Genomic DNA, 26,746 nt, shown 5'->3' with positions numbered 1-26,746 from the left:
GAGTCATCACTTAAAAAAAAAAAAAGATACTGCTTCTAGTGGAAGATGTTTAAATTTGAATACCTAGCACATTTTTTATTTTCAAAACTAATGAACTTTATTACGTTAACTTACCCTGCATGCACCAGTTTGTTTCTCTGTAACAGAATTTTGGTTATACAGAGTCATAAGCTAAAAGTAGAAATAAGAGCTTTAAAGCTCAAAACTCAAGGAATTTTCATGAACTACAAATAGCTATCATAAAATGCATTTTAGAAACGAAGAAATTGCTTATTAAATATCATGCATTTTTTTGCTTTTCAAACAGGTGAACCAAGGGTGGCATTTCTGGAATATATCTACTTTTCCTTCCAAATAGATGATAAATGTGTTAAGCTAGTGAAGTAACTCTGGTAAGAATCTTTTCTGTTACAGAGAATGACATATGTATAAATATTCAGTCTTGCCACTGAAAGAAGCTCTTTGTTCTATTACTACTCACAAACTTGTTCTTTCCTACCCTATTTTTTCCTTGTTTTTAAATGTTTCCTGATCGTGCAGCATTAATCTTTCTGCTACATTTCAATGATCTTAAGTCATTTGGCCCCCTTCATGGAAGTTCTGTGCTTGGATGTTATGAAAATATTTGAGTTTTGAAGATTTTACTTCAAGTGTTTACATAAAAATAAAGAGTTAAATATGCTGTAGTATTCATTAAATGGGTTTTATATGGATTAAATATTCTTGTTTCTGCAGTTGCTATCACAGATTTTTTTGTCTTGCCTTCATCAATGATCTAATCAGTTTTCTACAGCTTACTTGCATTTCCTTTGGCTTTTGTTTGTTTTAAACTTCTCAGCATATACTAGTGCTGACCAATTGAAAAACTGTAGTGTAAGATAAAACTTTATTTAATAAGAGTGGATATGCAAAGCATATGAGTGCCTTGTGTGCATTATGTAAAGTAAAATTAGTTTAGGAATCAGTATCAATGCTTTTAGTATTTTCTCCTGAACATGCACAGCAGGATCAGTATCTTGAATTGTGTACATAATAGTAGTGATTGCCACCCACTCAGTTGATTTTGTTTGAGGGGAAACACTGTTGGGGTAAGTCTAAAGCATTATATTTATAATGCTCCCACATTCATCTTAATTCATTATTTTTTCTTTTTTTCCCCTTGAAGCAAGGTGTATATTGCTTGAATATATAACAGGGTAGAAGATAATGTCTTTTAATAAAATATTTAAGAATGGATTTCGTATAAATTCTGTTTAATAGCTACTTGTTGTCCCTTTATTTTTTAGTTTAAATGCATTTTAGAAGCAGATGAAGATTGAAGCTCACATCTCGCTTTTTTAAAAAAAAGTGAAATTAAGTAATTAACTTTCATATATTCAGTGTGAAGGAATGCTGTGTATCATGGGCTTCACCTGTTAGATTTATAAAATGAGTGTTAGGAATAATCAGCTGTTAGCTAAAGTCTCACTGAAATAAATTCTCAAAGCTTATCTTTCCTGTTCGTTTCTACCTTATATTGGTATATTGATTCCTCAGTCCTTCAAATCTTTCATGTTTGGGAAGTGGACAGATAGTGAAGAACTGCCCTTCTCTTCCCCCTGTCTTTGCCATAAGGAATGCATTTTCTGTAGTATTTAATTTCTGTACTTCCCTCTAATTACAGCTCAGACATGAGCAGTGCCAGTAACTCACTGGCACGGGAATTTTTGACGGATGTCAACAGACTGTGCAATGCAGTGGTCCAGAGGGCAGAGGCCAAGGAAGATGAAGAGGAAGAAACTCATATGGCAGCACTGGGACAATACTTAGTTCAAGGCCGTGGGTTTATTTTGCTTACCACACTGAACTCCAGTATTGATCAGGTAATAGTTTTTCTTACCTCATTATAAACCTTTTTGTGTTGAGTTTTGAAGGGGTTTGTCTGGCTTGTATTCGTGGTGCTGGTTTTCTTGCCCTTCTTGTGTGTGTGCAGGTTAATTAGACTAGAAGTTTAGAAGGCTAAGTTGCAATTACATTCTGTCCTTCACCAAGAACAAAAAATAGCTAATATAACTTCGCCAGATGATAGTGGTGGCTATTAAACTTTTGATTAGTTAAGCCATGTGTAAAACTTGAGTGCAGCAGCTGGGTGGAAAGAAGCAATAGGTTAGAATTTTTGAAAGGAATGAGTCTTTTTAGGGAATCTGCAGTTGACATGCAGTTCTTACTTTGAGAAGGTTCTTCTAGTTTAAAGCAATAAAATAAGATTAGATAACATATATCTTTCATTTTTGGGGGGCAATGGGGAGAGGAATGTCATGCATCTTTCAACAAAAATTCTGAGGATAGTTTCTTGTTGACTGTCATGTGAATGGATGATTGATATTTGAATTGTCCTGTTTAGAGTCTATCCCAGAATCCCATATATGCCATAACTGTAGTGTTTTAAAAAAAAAAAACTGTCAATCCTTCTTTCCTAACTGCCACCATCCTTCACTGATGGTGTAATTTCAAGAAAAGGGTCCAAAATCTTACTAAGCTTTGCCTATTCAGAAAACTTGATTGAAATGTATTTGCGTTGTTCTTCCCCATCTTATTTGTTGTATTGTTTAGTAGTTCTCTACTTTCCATCCAAGAACGAAAAGAGGTGGGGAACAAGAAAGCAAATACAAGTCACTTTGTAAAAGTGGATCTAATAAAATGGAACTTTAATTATCAATCTAATTTGTAGTGGGGTTATTGACGGACATGTTTCTGATTCAATCTTTGGAATGTTCAAGCTTGAACTATTTCAGTTGGTTTCATTCAAAGGAACACTTTTTTTCTGTGAAATACCAAGTGATTTATCAGTGAGGTGTTTGTTGAACCAAACCAAGTGAATAAGCTAGCATGAAGAAATTTAGATATATGTATGCAGAAGTAGCTGATGCTGTTTTGCAAGCTGTAATTCATTTTAGCTATTGACTTCAGTAGCTTAGCTGTGTAATTGCTTAAAACTTTAGCAGGAAGTACTCTGAATACTTAATCTATTAAAATATTTAAGTAGATAGCATGTTAACAGGTTTTTTACTTTAGTCCTGTCTCCTAACATTTGCGAATGTGTTTCTAAGGACACTGAATCTAAAATCTGTGTAAATAAAGGTGTGTACAAACATTTCAAGTCACTTTTAAATTCTAGGCTTCAACTAAAAGCAGATTGGTAAGAAGTCACAACACTTTGTTAACAAGCTTACTCAATGTTGTTTATCTTCACACATCTTAATTTCATTGCTACCTCGAATATTTGGGTAAAGATTTTCCTTTCGCTGCATATCCCTGAATGGTGGTAACTACCAAAATGGTCAAGTCAGACATTTTTGAAGAGGAAAAAGATGGGATTTCTTGATCTTTAGAACTGAAACCACACTGGTAGTGATGCATAGCAATGAGTAAATTAATTGTTAGAGTTCTGTACCTTTTACTGTTTCTGTCTGCATTAAAATTCTTAGAGTTGAAGTCTTAAAATCCAAGTAGGATTTTGAGGTATTTTAGTAAGTAGTCTGTTTTCTGAATTAAGAATCATCTTTCTTCTTTCTTATATTTTTACCTTTTCATTGTGAGTCAAAAACATCACTTGATAAGTGTAAGTTTTTCATTGGTTTAAATGTGTTGGTCTGGATAAAGTAGAAAGCATCACATAAAGTTCTCTTAACTTATAGTTCTCTTAACTTATATTTCTGTAACTACAGAAACTTTAAACTTTTCCCGAGCTTCATGTTGACTTTGGCTAAATCAACTAGTTACTTGCTTTTGACTTTTCTTCCTTGGTTTTCCTGTTTGATTTTTTTGCAGAAGCATAATAAATATCTTAGATGTTTTCTTATTGGCTGCAGGTGATGATTGTAGCATTCTTGGTGGTTAGGTAATTTTTCCACTGCATAAAACAGAAGAAGGGCTTAGGGAACTGAACGTTTATAGCTTTTAAAAATAAACCTGAAGATTATTCAGGAAAAAAGTACAAAAGCTTATTTCTGCTTTGTTTCCAACATAGGAGCTGACATGTCGGGAAGAACTTCTGACTCTTCTTCTGTCACTTTTGCCACTGGTGTGGAAAATCCCTGTCCAAGAAGAAAAAGCAATAGGTAAATTTTATGAGTTATGGTATTAAGGACCTAGAAAAATGATGCATTGTATATTACTACAGAGGAAAGGAATTTGAAAGAGTGATATTTTCACGGAGGTGGAAATGTTTCATGGTGAGGTAGGAGGAAAAACTTACTGGTTCTAAAGTGATACATGCTGGCATTGTAGAGTGAGCAAAGGTAGGGTAAGAAAGACTTTACTGAAATTGAAAAAGAGAATAGGCTTACGGACTAATTAATATCAGACAGAGTATAAGTGCAATGAAATGGTAAGGAGGTAGGCTCTGAAAATAGAAAAATACTGTAATGATGAACAGACCCAGGTTGTATTTCTTAGTTGGATGTTCTGTGTCAGAAAAACTGATGTGCTAACAGAGGAGTTAAATCACGGGAGTTCAACTGCTGAAGAATCAGTTTAAAGCAAATTAAAGAAATAAAAGTTACGATAAAAAATAAAGAAGTTACAGGGATGATACAAGATAAGCCTTCACAAGAAGTGAACCAGGAAATGGCAGTCAACTTCATTTTCTGGGGGGGCTTTTGCATTTGTTTGCTTTCTTAGAGGATAAAACAGATGATGAAACAAATTAAAAAATGGTCTGTTTGAAAGGATTCCTGAGGATTCCCACCTGAAGCTCTCCCAGTGTTCTCTGCAATTTGCAACTCCTGTGAATCTAAGCTTTTGTTAATGTTTGGAGACTTAAGGTATTTAAAATGCAAGCTTCATATTACTTTCATGTAATTAACTACCCTGCTTGCATCTTTCTTCCATGGTCTTGGAAGCATGATAGAATTAAAGAAACATTTTGGTCTCATGATAGCTTACTGACTCTTCCAGTTTAGTTTAAAATGCTGGTGTTTTAATAGGATAAGATGTATTGGTTTTGCACTTTGCATAATGCACGATTTTTCCTACTACAAGCTTCTGTCTTATATTACTGATGCGGTGAAGATGCTGTATTCAGTTGTACACCAAGAGCTGGGTTTCCTTGGTCTGAAATAAAATATATCTTGACCCATCTGTATTAGGTAACTTTTTTCTTTCTGTGAAAGAAAATACTCTTTATTTTGTTAGGTACTTTTAATTAACTTCCTGCTTCCAAAACAGATGATCCTTAAGCAACTATGACTGTGAAGCAGCAAGGAACAGTCATTCTTGCACATGGAAGCACTTTTCTTTCAGTTTAATGGTTGTATCTGTAGCATGGGCTTTTGGGGCTTTGTTTTTTTTGAGGTGGTGAGGTGTTACTGTTAACTATCACATTTTTTAAATACTGAACTTACTGGATGATGAACTTTTGCAGTTGTTTTATGCTAGGTGTTCTATTGCCCAAGGCATCCAGATACCATTGTGCCATTAATCAGCAATGATAATGGACTTTATCCAAGAGCACAACCAATCTTTTCGACCTGCTTTTTCAAATTATGGTCTGAATCTACCAGTACAAGAGAACTGGAAAAACTCATATTTTATTCTTCAGTCATCTTGCCAATTGAATCAGACTTAAATTTTATATTTGCCATTTTATACTGAGTAGCTGAAAGGTGTTCAGTCTTGACTTGGCTTTTGTGGGAACATTCCACACCTTAATCAGTACTCCTTTCCATCTTCTTGTCCCTGATTATTGCAGTAAGTCTACAACTTTTGTTGGTTGCTTTTGTTTGGAACAATTAAAGCTGAAGTGATTGAGGCCTGTATACTTAAAGATGTGCAATATTTCTAAGTAGGTATTTTTTCCCTATTACCACCAATACTCTCAATTGTTTTTCATATGCTCTTATAAGAGGGCTATGAGTGAAGGCACTCAGCTCCTATAGCAGCTGAGATGCATAAAGCAACAGTGAGTCATCAAATTGAAGACCTTTTTTCTCCCCTTTAGAGAAGCTTTTTTTCATTGTTGTGGGATGGGGTTGTTTCAGAATGATTATTGTGAGACTTAGAACATATAAAATGGTATGCACACAGTAAATATTACTTGTGTTACTGCCTAAAACTGCTTCCACAGCTAAGTAATAGAAGAGATCTGAGAGTTGGTATCTTGCTGATTAATATTTTATTACTGCTGTATTAGTGTAAGTTAACTGAACTTGAACTGAGTGTAAGTAATGGATTATGGTTTTGTTTCTCTATATCTTATCTGTAACAGCAAAAAAGATTTTTTTTCAAACTACGTTTTCTTCCCCTTGCTCCTCAAACAGTCCTTTCACGTACTTGATATAACCTTATATTTTAAGGGAAAGGAATAGCAGTGCCTACAAATAAGTTCTTGGAAACTCTAGCACGTTTTTGTCTATCCCTAATTGAAAAATTAACTGTCTAGGCTTTAAAAGTAAACCAGTATTGTTCCTAAATGTCAGTTGTTTACTGACTTAGTACATGCCTGTAGATGTCAGACATAGGCAAAAAAAAATGGTATATTAAAATAAAAATTTCTTTCATATTTTTGAAGCAAAAGTATTGAAGTATTTTCTACTTTTGTTTTTAACATAATTTTCCTGAATGTTTCTTTAATGTTCCTTTGTTTTTCTGTTGCAATAGGTTTTAATATACCCTCTACAGTAGATATATGCCTGACCAAAGAGAACAATTCAAGTTCAGTGAAATCTACTCAGGAAAAACTAGGATTAGATGGAAGCACTCGTTCATCTCTTCAGGCTTCTGTAAAACTAAATCCTCGATCCCGAAAAAGTGGACATGTGCGCAAAACCACCCATCGTTACTCTGTGCGAGATGCGAGAAGATCTCAGCTGTCCACTTCAGATTCAGAGGGCAATTCTGATGACAAGACTACTGTAATGATGAAACACAGACGCTCCCAGTTCCTGCAGCCTTTTTTAACGTATCCAGTTAGGGAAAGCTACCTTGTAGGTAGAAGTGACTACTTACCTGCTGAAACGGTACCAAATTCTAATCTCGATGCCCCTAATCTAGAAAACTCCTGCCAAATTACTCCAGCACATGAGCTCAACCCAGAGATTTTGAATGAGCCAGCTGCAGGAATTGCTGAGAGCAACACGGATAACTCTCCTTTTGACCTATGCCATGTATTATTGTCACTGTTGGAGAAGGTGTGCAAATTTGATATTAGTTTGAATCACAGTTCTGCTCTTTCAGCTAGTGTGGTGCCCACATTAACTGAATTCTTGTCAGGATTTGGAGACTGTTGCAATGTAAGTAACACAGAAAATGAAGTAGTTTCTGCAGGGTGGACAGAAGAACCTGTGGCTTTGATCCAAAGGATGCTCTTTCGAACTGTACTGCATCTTATGTCTTTAGATATTAGCAATACAGAAACAATGCCTGACAATTTACGAAGAAATTTAACAGACTTACTTAAAGCAGCATTAAAAATCAGAATTTGCTTAGAAAAGCAACCTGATCCTTTCGTTCCAGGGTACAAGAAAACACTACAGCAGCCGGTTCAGGATGACTTTGTATTTTCTAGATATCATCACAGAGCTTTGCTTCTACCTGAGGTTATAGAAGGAATCTTGCAGATTTTGATCTGCTGCTTACAGAGTGCAGCCTCTAATCCATTCTACTTCAGCCAAGCTATAGATCTGGTTCATGAGTTCATACAGCATCAGGGATTTAAGCTGTTTGAAATAACAGTACTTCAAATGGAATGGCTGTGTATGAAGAATGAAGGAGTAACTGGGGAGGCCTCAGAGCATCTGAAAGCCCTTATCAACAGCATCTTGAAAATAATCAGCACTGTCAAAAAAGTGAAATCAGAGCAGCTCCATCAATCAATGTGTACAAGAAAGAGGCACAGACGATGTGAGTACTCTCACTTCATGCATCACCACAGGGATCTCTCCGGGCTCTCTGTGTCTGCTTTTAAAAACCAAGCTTCCAAAAATCCCTTCGAGGCAGCTGATGGAGAAGTTCATTATCCTGACAGATGCTGTTGCATTGCTGTTTGTGCACACCAGTGTTTGCACTTGTTGCAGCAAGTTTCTTTGAGCAGTACTTGTGTTCAAATTCTCTCGGGTGTACATAATGTAGGAATATGCTGTTGTATGGACCCAAAATCTGTGATTGTCCCATTGCTTCATGCTTCCAAGTTACCAATATTAAAAAACTTTCAACAGCACATACTGAACATCCTTAACAAGTTTATATTGGATCAGCTGGGTGGAGCAGAAATTTCTCCAAAAATTTTACAGGCATCATGCAATATATGTACTGTTGATTGTGATCAGCTTTCTCAGTTGGAAGATGCCTTGCAAGGCAACTCTAATGATGCCAGTCTTGCATCTAGTTCCTCTTGCAGAGTTCAGGGAATTCTGCCTAGCAGTGGATCTGAAGATATGTTACTGAGATGGGCTGCATTAGAGGCTTATCGGGACATTGTTTTTGAAGAAGACAAACTACGTGGCATGCAGATTGCAAGCCATATCTGCCACTTAATCCAAAAGGGAAATGCAGTGGTCCAATGGAAACTATATAACTCTATTTATAACCCAGTGCTTCAGAAAGGTGTTGAGCTAGCTTACCATGCTCAACAACTGGGAATAACTACAGCTGATAAACACACATGCAGTTACCATAGCCAGTGCTTGCCTTATGAAGTACTTCAGATTTATTTGCAGACACTCCCTGCGTTGTTGAAATCCAGGTTGGTTGATTTTCTGCTTATTAATGGGAAAACATGCTATTTATGTAGTACAAAGCTTTATATATTTGTCACCGAGTAGAACACAACTTTTTTGGACAGTAGTCTGCTTTGGATATTGGGGGGGAGGTGGGACACAAGATCAAAACAAGATTTACTCCTAGATTCATAAGCCATGCCAAATGAGGGTTCTGCAGTGATGGGCCATGGCCTCTAACAAGTCAAAACAAAGCATGAAAGCATGTAGAAACACAATTTTTGATGTGACATACTCTTTGACTCTTAATTCCTCATGCTGAAGTGAGTCAGGAATGCTGAACATGTCAATTTTCTGTGGTAATTAAACCAGTAAATTTTCTGATCTGTTTCCGTTTTTCTACTGTTTACAGAACACTAATCATTTAAAATGGTTTAAAAGGAGAATAACATTCTTCTAAGAAATGAAATAAATTATTTATTGTGGAGTCAATCAAGTAGCTGTTGAATAAATTTCCATTTATGTTTATTAATAGGAATGTGTCCTTTTTTCCATTAAAGTTTCTGATCATTTCTGTTGGAGTCTTGATAAACTGAAATGAATTTAATAGGGTTACCTGAGATGGTTATGAAGAATAGACTAGCATTCCAATGTTCATGAAGGCTTGCCTCATACATTTCTAATATTTATCCTTATCTAAACTGTCAAACTATCAATTTCTGAAGAAGCATGTAGTGAAAAGCCCTTTGTGGCAAAGAGATAAGAGAATTAGTTTAGACTTATAAAACAAACAAAAAACCTTTAAGGTATCTTATCTACCACTGGCCTAAAACTTGTATATATACAAGTCAGTACATGACTTATTTCATTCTAGAGCGCATATCTCAGTTACAGTGAAAGCTGATGCTTCAGAAAGGAAGATGGAGAGTAGGGAAGGTGGATGTCTGCAAGCCAACATAGTACATTAAGAAACTTATAGATCCTTACTTCAAACGGTTTGAATTCTATGTAATATGTGGGGAGTAGAAAGAATGGAAAAATATACTTGGAAATACCTCCCCAATTTTTTAATATTGAACTTTCTGGCACAACAGTCCTACAAAGCTGTGCTTCAAAGGCATTTCAGATATAATTCAAGAGTGTTTTTACAACTGTTAACAAATTTTACTACCTTACTACCTATGTCTATTTAAGATCTCAAGTTTGAGAGATTCGCTACTTTCTAGTGAAGTCAGACATGAAAGACATGGAGATATTGACTAGCTACAGTTGCTAATAAAAAGTTAGGTGGAAGTACCACCAAAATGCATGTTATAGAGTTAAACACCTTTTTTAATGCCTTTTTTAATGCTTTGAATATCATATATATGTGGTCTGTGTTTTAGTGGTTAACTAATGTTATCCAATTGTATCTTACCAAAAAGGTATCTTACCAAAAAGAGATGGAATTTTGCCATCCCATTTCTGAGATGGGATACTTATAGCAATTACTGTAAATGTCATCTGTCCTTGGTGTTACTTAGGTGTGGACCAGAGGATTATTTTTGGGTATCTCATCTTATGAATAGCTCATGAGGTCTTACAAGCTATGTGAATTTTTGTTCCTTTTATGAGGTAACTCTTATGCTTTCTCTTACAGGATAATTAGGAACTTGTTTCTGAGTTGTAATGGGGTGAATCAAATGACTGAGTTAAACTACTTAGATACTTTAAGAAGCCATTCTTTGAAAGTGTTAGAGACTTTGATACTCTGTCTTGGTGATCAGCAGAAAGAACAAGCAATGCCAGAACTAGAAGACCTCAACAGTGAATATCAGATGTCTATGCCTGACTTGCCTGTATCTCTTTGTAGCCAGCACATTGTTTCAGAAGTGCCCCAAAGCCTGAGCAAGTTTTATGCTGGCCTGAAAGAGGCTTACCCCAAAAAGAAAAAGTTTGAGAGTCAAGACATTCATGTCAACACAATAAACCTATTCCTCTGTGTTGCTTTTTTGTGTGTAAGTAAAGAAGCAGATGGTGATCTGGATTCAGCTAATGACTCTGAAGATACATCAGGATATGATAGTACAGCCAGTGAGCCGTTGGGCCACAAATTACCATTTCTGTCACTGGAAAGCCTTACTTTGCCCTCCCTGGAACACATTCACCGGGCCGCAGATATCTGGTCCGTGTGTCGTTGCATCTATTTCTATAGCTCGGTTTTCCAGAGACAGTTCCATAGACTTAGAGGCTTTGAAGCATGCCATAGACTACTCATCCTCATAATTCAGAAACTTGCAAAAAATGAGAAGGAACAAGAAAAAAAGGAGAAAGTACAGAGTGAAAGCAAAAGTTCACATGGGAGTCCTCGTGCTGACCGTCTCAACAAGGAAGACGCTGTTCAGTTCCCTAAGAGCAGGGAGATGACACAATCAGAGCTCAGTAGTGCTGACCGTCTTGCTGGTGCAGAACAGCTGGTGCCTGAGTGTGTCTCTTGTGACATCTCTGTGAGTAGGGAACATGCTTCAGTTACATCAGTTGCAAATCTTGAAGAGATTAAGACCTCTGTAAGAGAAGAGACTGAATGGGCACTTCAGGGTATCAGACTTCTGGAAGCTCTGCTGACAATTTGTCTACACAGTGCAAGCACCATCCAGCAGAAGATGGAAGGGGAGGTTTTTCACCAGGTACTGTGTAACTCCCCTTAGTTTACCTTACTCATATTTGTTATGTATGGTATTACTTCAACAATAATTCAGTCAGGAGTTCTTTTGGAGATTAAAGGAGGTTTGTTCTTACTCTGGTACCATAATATGGGTCATGCATCAAGTGTGCTGTTTAACTGTAGGCGTTGTAGTTGGTGGTAGTGGTCAGCAGGCATGAAGGAATGGGAGTAAGCAGATGGACAAACTGGCAGTTGCTGTTTCTGGGAAGGCATCTCCCCTTGTGTCAACTTGTTTCCCTTTTTCTGTACCCAGTAAAATACTGATTCGTACCCTGCGTCTCTTTGTCCTCCAACGTGATCTTTGTCTTCTGCTCTTTTGGGTTGGATCCGTGTTCGTGCCAGTTTCTACTTTCTCAGAGGCTGAGGGAGTGTGTTCTAGAATGGCAGAATAACCCAGCCTGGATGATATTTTTACCGTTGTGGCTTCTTGAATTGTATTTCCAGTTTATTTTTTCATTCGTCTATTACAGTTTGAGCCAACATGGTCAGTGTGGCTAAGGGCTGAGCTGAACATTGTATGCTCTGTTCTGGGTCAATGCATCTTGAGTCCAAGGGAAGACTGATCTTAGCAGATGAATTTTTTTCTTCTGTAGCCTAAGATGGTCCTGACTAGAGGAAAGGGATGGTTTCCTTGGCCAATAAATGCAATAGTAGATGTTGACTACTGTAAATTGCTGGCGATTATTTTTTTCTGGTTGGGTATGGCCTGCTCTTTCTACTTTTTTTTCCTGTGTAGTTCTTTTGTCTAGTCCATGCTCTATGGAGGCTGTCCAAGCTGATGGGTGAGAGTGGTGAGAGAGACTTCTTTTCTGAAAGGGTCTTCACTGGATAATGTGTGACATAGGTGAGATTGAAGGATTGTTGTGTAGGGAAGACATGAAATGTATGCAATACCTTGCGTGTAATGGTTTTGATGAAAATGCTGAGCAGAGCATGGTGCTTGAGGAAAGGAGTATTAGAGGGCACAGATACTTAAGACACGCGAAGAAACAGTTACTTAAGCTTTAGAGGTGAATTAATTCAGCATACCACCAAAAGCTGTTGATTCGTGGAAGACACCTTTGCTGTGCTTTATTAGTTTAATGGTCATCTTGAATTGTACTTAGCGGTTCACTGTAAAAGCAGGAGGAAGTAGGTACAGGTAAGAACTAGAAATGGGTGTTTTTTCTGGGCCACTTGTTGTTTTCCTTAAGTTGGTGTTGTCACCCTTGATCTTGTTGACCTGTCTAGTAATAGTAACGTGGTGTGGTCTAAATGCACTCTGCACTTAAAACTGTTTCAGAGGCATTTATTTTTGAACCATAGTGCTTTCACTTTTTTAGGAAACAGCAAGTTGCCTGGATTTTTCCATGTGCAGATTGCTTAAACTACTAAATCTTTGTCGTGGCAAACATGACAAGTCTTTGTTACCGCAGGAGACCTCAGTGAAGCCTGGTAGTTCTAGCTGGGAAATCTAATCAGTGTAGGTGGAAGGAAGTTCTTAAATGGGAATAGTGGACTATTTTAGTTAGCCAAAACAGAATAACATGAATCAAAATGTTTGTCTCTTCCAAACTGTAGAATGCTTCTGTGGATGATATCTTGCTCCAAATAAGAGAACAGCTTGCTCAGTCAAAAGTGCTAGAAACTGCCTTGGCAAAGCCTCTGTTTGATTCACTGCTCCGTGTTGCATTGGGCACTTTTTCTGCTGATCTGGATCGTTCTGAAGAAAAAATAGAAAAGGTATGAAACACCCATTAAATACATAGTCTAATTCTAAATACTGCAAGGTTTGCCAGATCCAGTTTATGTTGTTTAGGTCTGTGTTTTTAAATGATAGGATGTTTAAGTGTTTGGTTGTTGTGGTCGTTGAAAATGAATTCTCTGATTCTAATGTGTTTAAGTTGAATGATGGTTATTCGTATGCTCCTTACATTTGCTGCTCTGAAATGAGTCATGCGCCCAAAAAAGGAGCAAGCTATATTATACTTTATAGAAATACATGAAGTTCTCCTCACTCTTCCATTCTGTAGTAGGGAATGGAAAAACTCAGAGGAGAGCATGAGAAGGTGGATATTCACTCACATTAGGGGCTGCAGACATACCTTCACTGAAGAGTGGATGTCAAAATCTTAACTTATGGTGATTTTTGCAGCGACATTTTTTCTTAATGCATTGGCCACCCATTTCTCAAAACTTTGGGTAGCTAGCAAGAAAAATTCATTTTTGCAGAATCCATTTTCTAAGAATGAAGTATCCTTAGAAAGAATCTCAGGTTTCTTGAAAGTATGTCATCTGTTTTTTTCTTTCCCCAATGGGCATGGAGAAAGGTTCTGGAAGGTTCTAAGCTACTTTCTTTTCTGAACTAAGGTGGTAAATTTGTTTGGTGTGTTAAACAGACACATTACACTGAAAAGGAGCCTGTGTCACAACCTGGAGATATTTCTGAAGAAGCTGAAGAATCACAGTGCTGTAGCCTTAAACTTTTTGCTGAAGAGGAAGGATATGAAGCCGATAGTGAAAGTAACCCTGATGACAGTGAAACCAAGGATGAAGGTAAATTTGAACTTTCTGAGTATGCAAAGCAGTCTTTACAACATGGACAGGCTTGCTTGTCTTTTTGAGATGTACAAAAATAGGGTGTGCATTGGAGGTCTTTTACAGATACAGGTAGCTAAGGTGTAGTTCTGGTAGGATCCAGTTACGTTTGGAGAGATGTCTGTCTTTACACTGAGTGTTAAAAGAACTGTTTCTGTCCTGGTTTATATGATTCTTGCTCTGAAGTCATGTTGGGTTGTCTTTGCTGAAATGTATTTCTGTGATCTAGAAGCAGTTTTCTCCAGAGATGCTTGTCAGTAGGCAGTTTATAAATCAAGGTTCAAAATTTTACGTAGTTTTATAGTTGCTAAAAAGTGCATAGTCTAGTGTTACCTGTTTTCATTCAACAATTGATATGCACATATTTTACTTTTGTGTGTAACTTTGAACACATTTTTTTGTGCTGAACACCTAGATACTTATATTTTGGTATAATATGAGGTCAGCATGAACTGTAATGGCAGCTAATAGAACTGCATTTCACTATTACTGTTTACCTGTATGACTAGGCTTTATCAGTAGTGACCTAGAGAAGTGTATACAGCATTTTAAAAGCATTTCTAAATTAAAAATTCAAACTGAAATATTTCTGTGAAACACTTTCAGGTAGCATATGTCTGTAAAACGTCACAAAACTAGTATGATTTGGTAAAGTCTCACCAAGTTGTAAGAGGGGGGCTTAAATGTTTGATTCTTGATTGTCATAGAGATATTCTGCCACGCATACTTCCTGAGTTACATCACTAAACAACTGTTTCCCCCAATCTTTTAACATAAAAAATGATCATTTAAATTTATGCCCTTTCTTGGCAGGCTCATAGCTTCTTTATAGAAGCTCAGGTTCTGATGCACTGAGTTTTACTGTCATATTTTGAGTTACGTATTTCATCATTGCTGTGTGCATGTGTAGTTCCCAGGAAATGAAGGCATGTAGTTCAAGAACATGTAATGGGAGAAACTGCATCTTTGCCCTTTTGTATTGGCAGGAAAATATGAAAATGTGAAGCAGAATAGAAGGCTCTACTAACTTCTGAAAAACTGCTGATATGTTAGTGACTGTTTTTTGTTTTGTACCTTTGAGAAGATTAGAGAAAGTATGTCCTTGGATGTTCTACTTAAGTCTTGCAAACTGTATTTAACTGAGTAATTTTCAATAAGACTGTCTTTCAGGACCAGATGTGAAGGCAGAACCAGGGTGTACTGATCCTTCAAGTTATTTTAATGACCTAACTGAACACATCAGTCAAGGAGAATTAATATATCCTGAAATCTGCATGTTAGAATTGAACTTGCTCTCAGCTGGTAATGCAAATTTAGATGTGCTTGCTCATGTATTCCAAAGCTGCCTGGAAATTGTCAGCCAGAAGGAGAGAAATGCCATTGTGCTTATAGAACAGGTAAAAATGTTATTAAACAAATGCAATGCTTCAGAAATGTAATATTTTCTTTTATTCAGTTCTATAGTAACGATATAGCTAATAAGGTGAACTCAGAAATATTATTACTTGTTGTTATGGCATTTGATAAGACCTGAAACAATGTAAAGGACTGCCAATAAAGCTGCATTGCATTAAAAAGTTACGAGAAACTATACTTAACTAATGTATTTAAAGACAGTTGACCTACAGAGCTTTTGAGTTACGCAGTTGTTTTCACCAAAACCGTTGAATAATGAAAGCTCTGCGTGTGGTTTTAGAAACCATCAAGCTACTGAATATAGAAAACAAAAAAAGCAAATAAAGTATATATGTATATACATGTTTGATACATGTATATTTTGTACTGTACTTTTAGAAACTTTCAATGCTATGTCTGAAAAATATTTCACTCTTGCTCCTTGTAAGTTTATATTATAAATCAGTTAAGCACATGTTGATGTCTTTGTGGTAATTTTGAATTTCTGAAGGCTAGCTTGTTGTTTTGCTTTTAAATAACTAAGCTTTAGTAAACTTATTTTTCAGAAATAAAAGATATAAGTAATCTAAGCTTAGCGTTTGTTTGTATAACAATTTGGTGAAGAAGTGAAGTTACTGCTTGACAGGTTAATCTGAAAGCAGGAGGAGAGGCTAAAGCGGGAAGAAAATGTTCTATTTTGGTACTTCAAGTCATAGTGTGAATTACTAGCTTTAAATCACTAGTACAAATTTTCCGAACTTCAGCATGTGAAACAACTTAATAGACTAATATTTTTTACTTTCAGTTTGTTTTTAAAAAAGCAAGTATATATTTACTGAACTAACCAATTTAGAAACTTTGAATATACTTAAGAGACTTTGGGGTGACATTATTTAAGATTGCATTTCTGAAGGATGTTGCTCTTAAGTAAATGACTGACTTTCTAATTACTCTTTAAAATAGCCTTGCACAAAAAGGTTGGGGAAAGGTTAAATTTGCTTTCAATATTGCATCTCTATATACCAACATGTGTTTTGTCACAACCTGTCAAATTTTTTAATTCTGTTCTGGGTGAGAACACAAGGGAGTAGTTCTCAGTTGCTGAATGGATAGTGGTAAAGGATTCTTTCTCGAATCATCTGGATTTCAGTGTCTTTCTGATATGATGCAATTGAACTGTAATCATGAAAGCGTGCTCATTAGCAAATAAAAAAACAATGCGAATCAACTAGAATTATTTTTTACTTAAATCAACAGTGCATAAAAACTGTTTGAAAAAAAATACTTGTTACTACTTTGAGCTGGTGCGTATTCTTGAGATGTGACATTTTCCCCTGTATTTTTTTGAACAGGGTGCTGTTAAACACATCTTGGGAGGATTTATGAACATACTGACACAAACAGAATCTAGTTTTCATGGTGAGTACAGAGTCTAGGTTACTTAAGCACTTCTTATAACTTAATGTACATAGCCCCAATTTTTTAGCTGTCAACGGAATGGCAAAACATTGTGAATTCACATTCAAAAAAACATTACAAACTGAATTCATTGGCACGTGTGAATGCAGCTGTCTCTAACTTGTGATGGATATCTAATTTGTGTAAATACAGGGCTATTTCTGAGCTAGTAGAAGCTGTTATTTATGTACGTTCTGCCAGATCTGAACAGAATAATTGAAACCAGAAACCTAGGATGATAATGTTAACAAACACTACTTGGGGAAAAATAGCACTTAGCTCACTGATTAAATCTGACTCCATCACAACATAAGCTTTTATTTCAAATTTCTTTATAACCCAAAATTTAGTACTATCTTGATTGTGTTTTTCTAGTCAGAAAATACCCTAGCTAATCCAAGAAAGTGGAAGCAAAGTAAAAGCTTGTCCTAAGGTAGCTCACAGAATGAGGTTGTTCCACAGCAGGAAATTCTGTAAACCATCCCAGGACTTAATCCCTGGCTCAATGGGGAGAACCTTTGCAATATAGATGATACGTTTCTTAGATTTTCAGACGGTTTTGCAAACCTGGATGCCCAACTTGCTGTAGTGATCTAGATTTGTTCAATGGAACTTTAAATGCTAATAGTGTCAGGAAGTAGGTAGATCACTGTAGAATTCATCTTGTAATCATTGCTGCTTCCTGAGTTTGAAATCTTTTCACAAAACACTGAATTCCAAGTTAATTTTTCCTCATAGTTGTATCAAATATAAATTTATGAAGTTTTTCAAAATTACTCTTCAAGAATATTTTCTCTTTATTTTTAGCATGTCAGGTGGTGCTGGTAGACCTGCTAGTTTCTTTGATGAGCTCACAAATAAGTTCAGAAGAGCTCACTCTTCTCCTAAGGATATTTTTGGAGAAGACACCTTGTACGGTATGTATTCAGTAGCACATTACAAAATTGAGAAGGAAAAAAGGATCCTTTTGTGCCCAAGTATTTTGGGAAATAAGGACTTTTAAAGAGCAATGTTGGTTGTTGAAATAACTTATTTTCAAAACGTGATAGGGAAATTAGACAGAAGTGAGAGGATTTTGAAGTCTGTTGTTGAATATACTAGAAACTCCTTTCTTTAGCACAAGAAAACAGGACTTGTCTTAAGCAGATGGACATCACGGTTATAGATGACAGAGTATTGTAATACTGCAAAATGTGAAGTCTTTCCCTTAGTTATAAAGCATCTCTATTTCAGGAATGGGTGCTGCTTTAACAGCAGGAATTACTTTCAATACTGACTTAAGCTGGTTTGTCTAACACTGGAATCTACTCCTTGTGTGGGATATACTGCTAAAATAACTAGCAGTTGGTTTGTGTGGGAGTCTGTACAGAAAAACACATGGAAATTAAGCATTATTGTGGAACATAAAATAGCACCAAACTGGGAAACAAGTCAATCTTTCAAAGGTAGCTTGCAATAATTAGCTATGTACCTAAGGAAACGTTGGCCTAACAGCTCAGGTAGTTTTGCTGCTTGATTATGTAAGAACCAAGGGATGGCCTGTGTGTGCACTCACACTCCCTCAAACAGGGAGTAAAAGGTGTGGTCTTTTTTTGAGGTGTAAATTAATCTTCTATTCTAGCATGTCAGAAATGTGAGGTAGGACCGCACAATGGCCACCTACAGTGGTTCAGCTAATTCCTAGGCATTGTAACTTGAAGATTGATCTGCTGTAACTAAATCCCCACAACTGTTGGGCCGCAGTCTGATCTAGCTACTAACTGTTGTAATTGTCTCAGTTTGGATATCTAATCCACCTCTGGGAAAACCATGAATCCAAATTTAAATGAAGAGTGGGGTTCTGTGTAGTGAAGAGATGATGCTTGAGTACATGGTATTAAACAGTTTGATTCTTACTTACTTGTTTGGTTTATTTCTTCTAGGAGATACTGCTTAAGGGTGTATTGAAGATTATAGAAACTAATATTTATATGAACCCATTGCAATACCTTGCTTTCCCTTTACTGTATGGCACAAACTTGAGTAGCAGTTCTTCACAAAAATCTGCTGGCACTTTCAACAGCAAAACTGTTGGACTAGTAAAAAGAGCAAAATTTTCACAGAATAAGAAAGAGGCAGATGGTGAAAATTTGAGTCACCAGCTGCTTTCTTCTTGGCATGTAGCCCCAATTCACTTGCCTTTAGTTGGACAGAACTGTTGGCCACACATGTCTGAAGGCTTCAGTGTCTCACTGTGGTTTCATCTGGAGTGTGTTCATGAAACAGAAAACTCAACAGAGAAGGGGAAGAAAATCAAGAAAAGAAGCAGACTCTTCTCTGTAAGAGAGAACAGCTTTGATAGCACAGGTGAGGATATAGTAGTACGTGCTTCTATGTAGGCAGCACCGAGAGATTCTAGTTTATTTTTTATTACTAATTGATGTCATATACAAAGGGTTGCGCTTTTTTCTTATGATGAATATTAAACAGAAGTGATAATAGCCTTTCTGATTGTTCTTTGTGTACTGCAAGATATACATAAGAACTAAGCTAGAAATTTTTACTTAACTAAGCCAGGAGTGTTTTATCTTTGTTAGATTCATGTCTACTTCCTTCAAAATGTAGTGTTTTCATTGAATTTTTAAATTCAGTAAAATGTATTTATTCTGCTTCATGTTATGTTGAAGGAAATATTCAATGCTGCAGCTGAAAGATCATGGGAGAAGACTCCAATTTAATTGGTCTTGTGTTGATGAAGCAAGTGGCTTTTGTGTTGTGGCTTTTGTGTTCTTTCTCTTTAATAGAGAGCTACTAAATCTTTTTGATTTAGGATTTAAATACTGGAACTCTTACTTAAAAGATGTTTCAAATCCATCAAGAGCCTGAGGCTGACTCAGTGTAAATCCTCTAAATTTCCCTGTGTGCCATTATAAATACCAGTAGCTGTAAAAACACTTCTCTATAATTTTTTTTGAAGACTTGCTAGCTCCCAAACTCTTTTGAGCTGGATCTCTTGTATTGTAGTTTATAAGAGGAAAAATTACTTGAGGTATTTAAAATGCCTCCCAGTCACAACACTTGGGATGCTGTCTACTGTGCTTTTATTCAATGCAGTTGAAAAAAACTGTGTTGGGGGGCTGAATCTTGGAACTTACTAGAACTGCTTTTGTTAAAAGGCCTGTACTTTGGCTTCATAAAGCCAAACAAAAATACCAGATGCAAGATCATGTTTAAAGGGTAGTATGATTTGTAAAGAACCAAGTCTAAAGACTTGGTGCACTGAGACTGCTAGGTCAACAAAGGAAATGGTGTGTTAAAACTATTGTTGAATTAGAATGTATACATGTTTAGTGGGTTTATCTGATTCCAAACAAAAACATACCAAGTGGTTAATGTTAACCTCTGTTTCAATACACAAAAGACGTAAGTCTCTGAAGAAAAATGCACATTTTAGCTTGCTAAAAAATGAATTGTATTTTAATTGTTTATAAACATGCTTATATTTCTAGAAGAAACCAAGTCTATAGGAATGGAATACCTAAGCATGGGAGACAAACTTGTTGAAGATGGCTGCATTCATATAATTTCATTGGGTTCCAAAGCATTGATGATACAAATCTGGGCAGACTTGAACACTGGAGCTTTCATATTTCGGTATGGTGTATTAGTCCAAAAGTCATGTTTTAAACATGTTGTCCTATCTAACTTCTAGTAGCAGCTTGCAGAGAATGCTGCTGTAGAATAGAAAACTAATTTTTATAGTAGAGCAATTGTACATGCTGGAAACATCAAGTGAAGTTTATTGTATACAAATCTACAGGACTATTATTACATCTCAGGTCTTGCATGTTTCATATGGATATATATAAATACTTGCCCTGAGTTAGTTGCAAGATTAGCCATAAAGAGTGTAATGCAAGGTGACAAGGTATTAATAAAGTGACACAGTAAATGTATGAATGTAGGCAAAAGCTTTTGCAGCTGTAGATTTTCATACCTCAGATGTGAAAATTCTTAATAGCTATGACAATCCCAATCCTCATCTTAATCTTCTGAACACATCTTAGCATTATTTCACTTCCTGGATCCTTAAAACATATCTAAAGTCTGAATTTTAGTGTACTTTATTTCATAGGGTTCAAAGAATTTGCATTTTTTAGTGAACTGAACTTCTTTGTAAAATAGAGATTATCCTAATCTAAAATGCAAGTAGATTCATGCAAGCAAGTTAAATAACTAAGGTGAAACAATATATTTGCATAGATTATGCTGAGCATTCTAAACAAATAATTCTGTGATCTAAAAAGTTATATGTGAAAGATGAGAAATGAAACCTCAAAGTGACTGATACAATGCATAGTTGGGGCTGAAAATGCAAACTTGAAAACACTTTGTTTTCCATTTTTTGTTTTCATAGTATGTGCATGGATCCAAATGATGAGATGAAAGCAGGTCTTCTGGCACAGGCTGAATCTCCAGAGAATGTTTTCCTTGTGGGCAGGTGGCAGCATTTGGCAATAACATATTTACAGCTGCCAGAAGGCAAGAAAAATATCCATGGAAAGCTGTTGTTGTGGGTTTCTGGTCAGAGGTAAAATGTACACTAGTTACATCTATGTCTTTTTCTTAAAAACATACTTCAGTGCAGGCTGAAGTTATGGTTGAGAAGTAGTGTGTTTTTTTTTGTGGGGGGAGAGGGGGAGAAAGGGAGCGTAGGAGAGGGTTGTCTTTCACTTCCAGGAATTCACTATTCCAGGAATAGATTTTTAAAAAGCATTTTTTTCTAGGAATAGTAGAAATTCTTGAACTGCTATTTTGAAAGTTGGCTATAACCATTCAGGTGTGTGTGTGTAGCTTGTGTATGGTTGCTTCTTCACTGAGGTCAGAGGGGAGGAGGAACTTTATGGCAAAACTAGCTGTTAACTCCATCCCTTTTCTTCTGTCCTGTGCAGTATTTGAATATATATGCCATTATATAACTGAGTTTCAAGGTGCCTAGAAGTTGAAGATGACTTCAGTAATTTAATGTCAATAACTACGTGGCTTCTCATCTACTAAATATTAAAATTTATTTTAAGTCTAAGCTGACTACCTGAGGTAGCAATTTTGATCACTTACACTTTATTTTTAGGAAATGTGAGATCAACTTAGATTATGCACTACCAAGGAAATCAAGCTTGTCATCTGACAGTAATAAAACATTTTGTATGATTGGCCACTGTACATCATCTCAGGAAGAATTGCTTCGATTGTCAGGCAGATGGGATCTTGGAAATCTGCTTCTCTTTAATGGTACTTTTGTATTCTTTGTTTTTCTTGCATAAGTCTTTATTTCCTCCTTCCTGATCAAAGACCTAACCTTGTTTCTTAACAATGCCACTTATTACAGTAAAAGCAACAATACATTATTTACAAGTGCAATGTGTTAGGGAGGAAGTAAGCAAACATTGCAGTATTGAGTACTTCCTAATGTGTCCTTCTGCTTCTCCCACTATTGTCTGTCTGTCTTTTTTTGATCTGTAGCTGGCAATTCCAGTTACTTCAGTGATCTTAAATTCTTTAAATAATACACTGGGGGGGGGGAGAGGGGGGGGAAGAGATGGCGATATTTGCTCTGCTTTTTCTTAAAGCACTCAGTCTCTGCCAGCTGGAAAACAGATTTCATATACCTGCTTCTAAATTACTAATTTCAAATTACTTGAAGCATATTTAAGAAAAATAAATCCAAACCACTAAATGCCTTATGTTAAACATGCTTATTTCTGAAACTGCTGAAGTTACTCTAGGGTTTTCTTGGAAATATAATTCTCTTCCCCTTCAGAAGGTTTTGTTCAGGACTTCTGTGTGTTTGGTTAGCCCCAAAGACTTGAATTCTGCTGATTATAATTCTGGCATTTCTTCATGTGTAGTGGTCTAGCGAGAACCACAGTACATTTGAAATCAGTCTGCTGGGGTGCGTGGTGTGTCTTATGTGCTTTGTGTATAGAGATGGCATATTTGGGCAGGCAGTAAGATGCTTGTTGTAAATGTAAGCTCCACCTGGTGAATCTCTATGGTCTGAGTTGGCTACAGCCAGTATAATTGGTGTATCCAGAGGGCAATGGATATACAGCAATCCAGCTGTCATGTACCCAAACATCATAGACTTCAGTCCTTCTGCAGTCTTAAGCAACTGATAAGAGATGCTTCATTTGAAGATGCGTTCTCACAAACAGGTGACTTGAGGGATAACCTTCCTTCACTTTCTAGACAATGTCATTTGACCTTTCATTTTCTATACTTTTTTCTACCTGTTGGTTGTAGTGAACTATTATTATTGGATCCTTGATTCACTCTAATCAACTCTCCATGGTGTTGTAGCATGTTATTACTATCTGCAATCGTGCTATTCTTTGAGAACTGAGTAGGCTTGAATAGATGACTCTTCAGTTTAAAAAAAAGCAGTGTAATTGATTAATTAAGTGCCAAAGGCAACTGAAAACAAATCAGGAAAACTGTCTGTATTAAATTAAGACAACAGAACTGAATAATCAGGCCTATGATGTGGCAGAAGTCACTGGTTTACAGTAGTTAGCGCTGGATTTCACTGGTTGTTTCTGATCAGCATGTCCTGCAAAGAGAGCCTTTCTTCTTAAGCCTACTAGTCAAGGTATAAACTTTGCTCTAATATATACTTAGAAGTTAATGTCCTTTTTGTGTTTTAGGTGCAAAGATTGGACCAGAGGAAGCATTTTACTTATACACGTGTGGACCAGACTTCACGTCTGTAATGCCTTGTAAATATGGCAAAACGTTGACTGAATGCTCTAAGTACATAAGTAAAGATATTCTACAATGTGAACAAATTAAGGAGCTCTTCATGGCAAAAAAGGAAGTGGATGTTGGACCTTTAATTGTAAGGTTCTACTTAAAAATGGTTCCTAATCTCCTAGAACTGATTAAAAACCTGGGAAACTTTCTGCTGCCTCCTAAAATGCTTTACTTCCTAAAAGCTGGCAGGAGCAGATCCAGTTCTCATTAACATTACTGCAGGGGTCTTTCCACTTATTTCAGTGGGAGTTGCACCGTATACCCTGTCTAGAGTTCATCTTGATGTATATTTTGTCTGTCTGAGAAGCAGGCACCTCTAGAGGTGTTTTAAGTACCTGTCCTAGGATTAATGGATAGCTGTTCACCTCATTAGCATAGAGGTAGCGAAGAACAGCTTAGCTTAGTTAACTTTTTAGCATTAAAACAGGGAAGATAGGATGTATGGCTTCAACAGGAAGCAAAAAACTTCATCCCAATTCTTCTGTGGTGTTGAGAGCTGAAAGCCTGACTGAATGGTCATCTTCCAGCTTAGCAGATCTTAGTTTTTTTCGTCTTCCCTGACGTCTTCCCTCATGCATGCAGTTGTAAATATTAGTTATGTTAGAAAAAGAATAAAAATTTGATTCATATTACATTTGGAGAATTCTATTACATTTGGAAAATTGTCTTCGTGCAGGTAACTCCTGTTGTATGAATTGTTCCCACTAGAGGGAATTTTCTGATATAGTTCTACAGCAACTCTGTAGCTTTAGGCAAAGGATCTTTCTGGATGTAGTCCATGTAAACATCAGTGCCAATTGGTAAACTAACTGGTACTACACTGAGTAACCAGAGTAAAGCTATATATTCAAGTGAAAAATTCATCCCTGTACTTTTGTGTAGAACAAATGCCTTAAATGTAATTACTCTATTTTAGCCTCTATTTGAAATAAATAGACACAGTCAATTTTCATTTTCTGTGAAAATGAGTTGGTTACTTCTGATAGGAGCTTTGATTTTTTTGGTATAGTCTTTTCATCAGTAAAAACAACTTCTGTAGCCTTATGTATAAATTATGTATAAATCTTCTATTGACACCCTTTTACTAATGGTAAAGTTGATTGAAGAACTGACTTAAAACTAAATGTTTTGGAGATATTTTGAAAAATAGGAGTTACTTTCTATTTTGGACTTGGTCATTCTTCCACTTTTAGGCAAATTTGTTGCCCTTCCTAATATTTCGGTATGTTTGTTTTCATTCAAATTTGTTACCTTTTTTGCAAAATAGTTGTGGTTATTTTTCAGGTGATAACAGGAAGCTGATCCTTGGTGTATGTTTTTTAGCTACAGCCAAGGAAGTTAAGAAAACACTATCACAAAGATTTCCTAAAATTTAGGAGTTCTGTTGCATTTTAGTACATGAGTGTTTGTACAAAACTTAGTGCATACTAATGGTAAAGCAGAAGTGAATTGCTTAAGTTGCTGCTACTTGCTGTTAGGTGTCTATACGTTCTTTTAATTAAATTGGTTCAACTATCTTACATTTTTGGCTAATAAACCTCTCATTTTAGGAAAGTCTTGCTGTTGTTTATACCACGTGCTGTCCTGGTCAGTATACCATATATGAACCTGTTATTAGACTGAAAGGTCAAGTGAAGACCGTTCCTTCTCAGAGACCCTTCAGTTTAAAAGAAGTTCAGAGCAATGTATTGGATTCTCATCACCTGAAAACACTTCAGCCTGTTGAATATAAAACTCTCCAGGGTATACTACATGAAATTGGAGGAACTGGTGCATTTGTTTTCCTCTTTGCTAGGGTAAGGGAGCTGGAGGAGGGGAAATGCATGCATATGTTTTCCTGTATAAAGTTTTCCTTTGATCTTGGGTAGCAAGTAACATATTCCAGCCACCTAATTCATGTTAATTACAAGTCTGCATGTGATAATTTTTTCGTTTTAAAGGAAATTTGTGGAAGGAATCTGTTCTAAGAGTGCATCATAAGGTTGTTTTAAACAGGAAGCTTAATTGAATTATGTAATGCTTTTTATAATACAGCTGGTACGTACAAGATGCGTTCTGATTTACAGATGGGGCTTCTAAATGTCAAAATAACTTATTTTTAGGAGTATTGTAGAGCTGGCCATATTTTTTTGGTTTCTAATTTTAAAGTCTGAGTATTGATTAATATTTTTAAAGGTCCTTAAATGTATTGCATCTCTAACACGTGAAACATGGGATATTCATAATGCAAGTGTGAAGATGTGTATAACTACATAGTGTGCAGACCTTTTATCTAATAAATTGAGAGCTTTTTTTTGAAAGGAAGTATTTTAGCCATTAGCCATGTTCAAGGCTTAACCTGTCCAAGAAATCTTAATTTCCAAAATACTAAGGCTATGAAGCTTAACTTAATTGCTGCTTTACTAGGGCCTGTATGTGGAAAGCCAAATATCCATGCTAGGAGTCTCTGAAGTGTTAGTTCACTCAGGATACTAATGCAGACCTAAAATGTGTTTTGTATGCGTCTGTGGAAACAGTTTTCTAAAAAGTACACATGGAGATTAACCAGTGCATGTTAAACTAGAGACAGGTGTTGAGACTTAGTTATGGAGATACTGCCTGCTAAATTTTAACATAGTACCACAAATAAGGATTTTCTCCTCAGATTTCACTATGTAATACATCTTTGTGCCCAGTACATGCTGCAGATCCTGCTATAGACCCTTATTTGCATTAGTAAAGCAAACAATAGATGGGAAATGCTATTTCCAATCTAGAAATGATTGGAAATACTAGCATACATTTGTATAACTAAGTGCAGCAGCATGAACTGCTACACAGCAAGAACACCTGTAGGAATTGAAATTACGTTCATGTGAGATTTCCTTCTACGTTTTCGGTTTTAAAAAAAAAAATTCTTCTTGGGCTGCAAGAATTCTTAGAGGTGAACAGTGGAGGATGGTCTGTCTTCATCTATCAAATTGTCTCTTTATGGACTAAATAAAACTTGTATCTAGACACTTCCAATCACATGCTGGAGTAGTCTGTGCCACCAGGAACCTTAAATTAAAAGCTTAAGCAAATTCAAAAATAAAAGGCAGAACGATGAGAGCATCCAGAGGAGGGCTATGAAGATGGTGAAAGGTCT

The 26,746-nt window shown here is 36.2% G+C and overlaps 1 protein-coding gene across 3 annotated transcripts in view; it reads left to right on the top strand.

Annotated features, from left to right (window-relative positions):
• Positions 1-26,746, top strand: part of LYST (lysosomal trafficking regulator) — an 82,972-nt gene that overhangs the window by 15,643 nt on the left and 40,583 nt on the right. For all 3 annotated transcript variants that reach the window (XM_040551118.1, XM_040551119.1, XM_040551120.1), the window contains exons 2-17: positions 308-392; positions 1,664-1,862; positions 4,010-4,100; positions 6,640-8,722; positions 10,336-11,362; positions 12,961-13,122; positions 13,779-13,935; positions 15,148-15,374; positions 16,725-16,791; positions 17,638-17,747; positions 18,753-19,176; positions 20,319-20,463; positions 21,227-21,400; positions 21,941-22,101; positions 23,514-23,704; positions 25,170-25,415. In XM_040551118.1, coding sequence (XP_040407052.1) covers positions 1,671-1,862; positions 4,010-4,100; positions 6,640-8,722; positions 10,336-11,362; positions 12,961-13,122; positions 13,779-13,935; positions 15,148-15,374; positions 16,725-16,791; positions 17,638-17,747; positions 18,753-19,176; positions 20,319-20,463; positions 21,227-21,400; positions 21,941-22,101; positions 23,514-23,704; positions 25,170-25,415 — 5,457 coding nt within the window. In that variant the 5' untranslated portion in view covers positions 308-392; positions 1,664-1,670. The remainder of the gene's footprint in view (positions 1-307; positions 393-1,663; positions 1,863-4,009; positions 4,101-6,639; positions 8,723-10,335; positions 11,363-12,960; positions 13,123-13,778; positions 13,936-15,147; positions 15,375-16,724; positions 16,792-17,637; positions 17,748-18,752; positions 19,177-20,318; positions 20,464-21,226; positions 21,401-21,940; positions 22,102-23,513; positions 23,705-25,169; positions 25,416-26,746) is intronic.

This window comes from Cygnus olor, chromosome 3 (genome assembly GCF_009769625.2).
Source record: "Cygnus olor isolate bCygOlo1 chromosome 3, bCygOlo1.pri.v2, whole genome shotgun sequence".
Lineage (NCBI taxonomy): Eukaryota > Metazoa > Chordata > Aves > Anseriformes > Anatidae > Cygnus > Cygnus olor.
The sequence above is the reverse complement of the archived record's forward strand: the minus strand, read 5'-3'. Positions and strand labels throughout refer to the sequence as shown.